Here is a 5,184-nt window from a genome sequence, read left to right on the forward strand (position 1 = left end):
TTTTGTTGTACAATTGCTTGTAGTGTAGTTTGCTTGACGACATTATTCAAGCATGCAGTCCTGTATGCAATGGTTAGCCATTGCATGCTGTACAGTGTACAGTACAGTAGTACTGTACAGTAGTACTGTACAGTAAACTACTGTACAGTACACTACAGCATACTGTACTGTAGACTGTAGACTGTAGACTGGACGTGCTGGACGGATCCCATACAGTACTGTACGACCGACGTACGCTGATGCCGATGAACGTGCGTTCAAACGCTGACCTGCACAACGTTGACGGCTCCCATTGTGGCCAAGGTTGTTATTGTTCTGGACATCGTAGACTAACCATCGGCCCATTGGGCCCGAAGTCAATTTTTCAACCTTGCCTTGGCTATCTCCTCCGCTTGGATTGTAACCATCGGCCCACTGGGCCCGAAGTCATTTTTGCAAACTCTTGTTGGTGTTTACTCGTTGGCATCGATTATTGCAATTTTTGGACTTCAAGTTACTTCTTCCAACTCAAGTAATAGCGATATGGCGTTAAAAGCAGTCTGTTGTTTACAAGGACCTGTTGTCAGTGGTACTATCTTTTTCCAACAAGAGGTAAGGATTGCATAATGGAGAGGCAGCCAAGATGGGCTGCAAGGTGTGTGTGCCTTGTTGTTGACCGCCACATCAGCATGGTGTTGCAGCCTCGTTTCTTCTTCATATCCGCATTGCAATAAACGATCTAGAAATGCTCTATCTGGTTCTACCATTGATTTTTTCTTCAAACACATCCAACGTTGCTCATTTCTACCCCTTTTTCCAACAAGTTTACATGTGCTGATATTGCAAAAATATCAGTACTACAGTCCTTGATCTCTTTGTGCCAGTGCCAATTTTTTCTGTCGTCCTCATCTTGTTTGGACTTCATTTTCCCAATGGCTTGGACTCTTGCTACCGCCGTGCTAAGATACTAGCGGATGCCGTAAAAACAAATAACATCTCATGTTACTGTCTTGATAACATGCAAGAAAAGTACAGTACAACTCTTCACTTGTCTACAGGCTATTGGCACCCTACCTCTTTTCTATTTTGACCCCTTTCAAGTGTGCTCGATCTGCACAGCACAAAACAAGGCACAACTTGCAAAGTAATCAAGCACTCGTACCGATCAGATCCATTTCACACCGACTTCTTTTCCCTTCTTTCACCATTCCACTCATCGTCCAACAACTTCTTGCGATGCTCTTATACGTCGTGTACTATCAAAACGATTCCACCCAAATGGGTGATCCGTCTATGTACAATACTAAACTTTCAACACTATACACAAAACTTCATTTCCGCCACAAAAGAGCCCAAAAGTCCCAGTGCTAATAATAATACCATGATAAGCCTCCACAGTAGTATACATTGGCGGGCTTTAGCTTTACCTTCATGTCTAATCAAATTATGTTCGGATAAACATGCTTCACTTTTTTGATATCACTCTCTTACCTACGCCAACAGTATTCATGGTTGACATGATTTAAAACACTTTCTCAATGATTGTAGAATGAATTGTCATTTTTATGCCATATTTCATAATTAGAGCGGCACAGGGCCAATCCGCATCTCTGGTGAAGTCAAAGGTTTAGCACCTGGAAAGCATGGCTTCCACGTTCATGAATTTGGCGATAACACGCAAGGTAAAATACATAGCTCCTATCAGTCTCGTCGTCCAATGATTAACCCACATTGACAACGATGGCTGAGAAAATAGATTAGTTTCAAGTCGCGGTCAAGTATACTAGTAGCTTTAGCTTGGGTTATGTTAGGCTGTTTGTGATATTCACCAAGGGTCCAAGTCATGTAATATTTTGAACCAAAATTGTTACATCAAGGTTGTACAAGTGCCGGAGGTCATTATAACCCTCATAAAAAGGTACATGGTGCGCCAGGGGATGAAATCAGGTTAGTTTATGCAAAAGTATGGACAACATACAAGGCTGACTTTGCTATAATTATGTTATGGTGAATACAATTGAATATCACCATCTTGACATTATTGTAAATCTATTTTCATGGGATAGCATTGTTGACTTACTCATGACTAACTCACAAGACATTTCATATCAATAGACATGTTGGTGATCTCGGCAACATCGAAGCTAATGAACAAGGAGTAGCAAGTATTAATATGACTGATAGAATGGTGACATTAACTGGACCATATTCATGCATCGGCAGAACTATTGTTGTAAGTGGATGGCGCACATCGTTGATCAACTATCTTTATTATCGTATCATCGGAGATTGTCAATCACTAACAAAATGCTCTTTCTCTTTTTTTCACAAAACAACCGATTAGGTCCACGAAGGTGTCGACGATTTAGGAAAAGGTGGTCATGAATTGAGTTTAACTACGGGTAACGCTGGTGCTCGTGTTGCTTGTGGAGTTATTGGTATTACCAAATGTTAACAACGTGCTAGTTCAAAGCTACATGCCAACTGTTGAACAACAGTTGGCATCCATAGCAAGGCTTGTAATAAAAATTCTGCACCACCTCTGTGACCGCTTGATAGTCACATTGATTCGATTTTAATCTCGTCAATACTTGTAGAGCACTAATTACCTGTAGCTAGAAAAAGCTGACTATTAATTACCGATTCTTGTTGTTAACAACAGTAAGTTACGGCTTGAAGGCTCATTTTGTCCTATAAACCCAAATGATAGTTTGTATGCTAGGTGTCTCACTGGTTTACGTGGTGCATCGCTGTATTATTAATAGTGCTGTTTATCAGACGTACCAAATTATCTGCTATTAATTAATAAAGACATTTTGTGAAATTTTTCCTACTGTATTGAGCCTATTTGAACAGATAGTTTGCTATCATTGGAGAATACGTAAGTCACTACATACTTTGGTTGAAGTTTTGCTCCGGATATTCAATCAGCATGCATTATATCCGCTAGTACGATCCAAAATGCAATAGCGTATGATGTGACTCGAGAACAGCGTTAAAACCACAGCAACGAGTCCTACTAACTAATCTGGAAATGACGGTTTATAGTCAACTAGACTAATAACGGGATAACAACATAATCCAAGTTTTCGCCTCATTAGGGAGAAAAGATAGGTTCATTTCATCCACTTCAAGAAAATTTAGTAAAGTTAAAAAGGTAAAAATGGAACATCGAAACAAGTAATGTAAATGCTAGGCGTTAATAACTTCCAAGCAATGATACATTTGCAGTATGAATTCAGTGTATCGCAATAGCAATTTTAATCGAATACTACAGGAGATACGCAAAATACCCTTTACTGCATAATCCAATGAAGTAGCCAAAGTAATAAATAAACAAAAACAACAGTAACAATCTAATGTATTAAAAGTTATCAATAAAATCTTACGCGATTACTGTATGCGCGTGGGTAGAACGGCAAGAGGACAATTTCAATGTCAACATGATCGAATACTTCCATGCTATGCGAATAATACATCATTACTAAAATCATAAACAAGTTACGCAGTAGGCATTTTACAAGACTTAATTATTCAGTTTCATTAATCTTAAAAGCAAAAACGTTGTAAATCGTTCTCAACGGATCGAAAACAATCATTTGCAGTAACCATGCAATTATAGAAAGTGCGTATACGTCGTACATGAGATACAATACTGGACAAATTATGCCTAGGAATAATCAACATCATGGCACGCCATGTAGAGTGAGATACAACAGTGAATCTCCATTCATTGATGTTATGAAAGAGCAAAACTAACTACATGAATAAAAAGAGAGAATCGGCTATCATATGCGATCTTTTGGTTATCTACTTTTTAACTAATTACAATATGCTTAGGTACTAATCATCATGCAAACTAGAACAGAGTAATGTGTAAGCGGTGTTCTATTCACTCCAACACTGGATTCAGAATACTGTATTAAAACAGACATATTCTTGTTGACATGATTTAGGAAGATGCTTTACATTAAAAACTTGCAAGATTTGTCTCAACGTTTTCATTCATCAGTTTTACGTTCTCATTGTGGTACGGCTTATTAATGGCATTTTCCGGTACTCTACCAATTCACATCTCCAGAAAATGGGATACATCTTTACAATAATACTCAACTTCATTGGGCAAATCCATTTTATCAATTCTTGCATTGAACAATATCTACGCAAGTTACTTGCACCACAATTCAATAGATTTGCTAGACCAGCAGCTAATAGCCGTTCTATAAGGCACACTAAGCGTTTACATGTACCGTATACAATGCTCGTGTAAAATTGCTAACAGCCACAGTCTAATATAATTAATACCTTAATGTTTTAACAGTACCAAATACGGCAGATAACCTGATTGGTTTGGTACAAAATAAGATACGTTAGCTTGCATAGTAAACATGCTCAGCACAAAATGATAAAGGCTCGATTGCGCATCCCAGCTATAAGTACAATGTAATTAATCTCTTTTATCATGTGCATTTTAAATACTTGATTGGTTCAACATAAAAAATTTACATTTGGTCAGCAACTACCTGACATATTTTACAGATTAATGATGCAAAATTAAAAATGTTTCGATGCCAATAATGATCAATTTAGTAATTATTCCGTCATCTAAAGCCTAAATGGGTAACAATATTATCTCAGTTTATTACCTATCATTTCTATCGTCCCATCTACTAGCCCTACTACGTCGATCTCTTTTGCTATTATGAAAATTATCGTTATGACGTCTTTCTCTTTTACTACGACTTCCAAAATTTCTATCATCTTTCCTATCATGTATACTATCTTCGTTACGATCGTCTCGGTAACGTTTCCTATTATCATGGTAACGATCCATTCTACGGTTGTCCGAATTGTCACTACTTTCTTCTGGTCGTTCTTGTATTGCTTGATTAACATTATTCTTAATATTATTACTACCACTAACGGTATTCCTATTCATTCTATTGTCATTACTACTTCCAAGTAATGGTGGATAAGGATGTGAAGAGGAAGGGCCAAAATCTCCTCTAGGTCTTGCAGCCATAAGCGGTTGAGGAGGATTCCCTTGCAGGTCCATTGGAGGTATACTACTGGTAATGCTAGGCGGGTTAAAAGAAGGGAAATTTATTCCCATAGGATGACCTGGTCCCGGATGTATCGTTGGTGGTACTCCCATGGGTGGTGGAGCACGAAATTGTATTGGAGGAGGCGGAGGAGCATTAAATC

General features: G+C 38.2%; 1 protein-coding gene across 1 annotated transcript; it reads left to right on the top strand.

The window, feature by feature from the left end:
• The first annotated feature begins 486 nt into the window (after window positions 1-486).
• Window positions 487-2,803, top strand: TRIADDRAFT_38351 (expressed hypothetical protein). The gene is made up of 5 exons (XM_002116909.1): window positions 487-591; window positions 1,565-1,661; window positions 1,857-1,926; window positions 2,095-2,212; window positions 2,324-2,803. The coding sequence occupies exons 1-5, from the start codon at window positions 523-525 to the stop codon at window positions 2,432-2,434; spliced, it is 465 nt and encodes a 154-aa protein (XP_002116945.1). The 5' UTR covers window positions 487-522; the 3' UTR covers window positions 2,435-2,803.
• Window positions 2,804-5,184: the final 2,381 nt, after the last annotated feature.

This window comes from Trichoplax adhaerens, genomic scaffold (assembly GCF_000150275.1).
Source record: "Trichoplax adhaerens TRIADscaffold_19 genomic scaffold, whole genome shotgun sequence".
Lineage (NCBI taxonomy): Eukaryota > Metazoa > Placozoa > Uniplacotomia > Trichoplacea > Trichoplacidae > Trichoplax > Trichoplax adhaerens.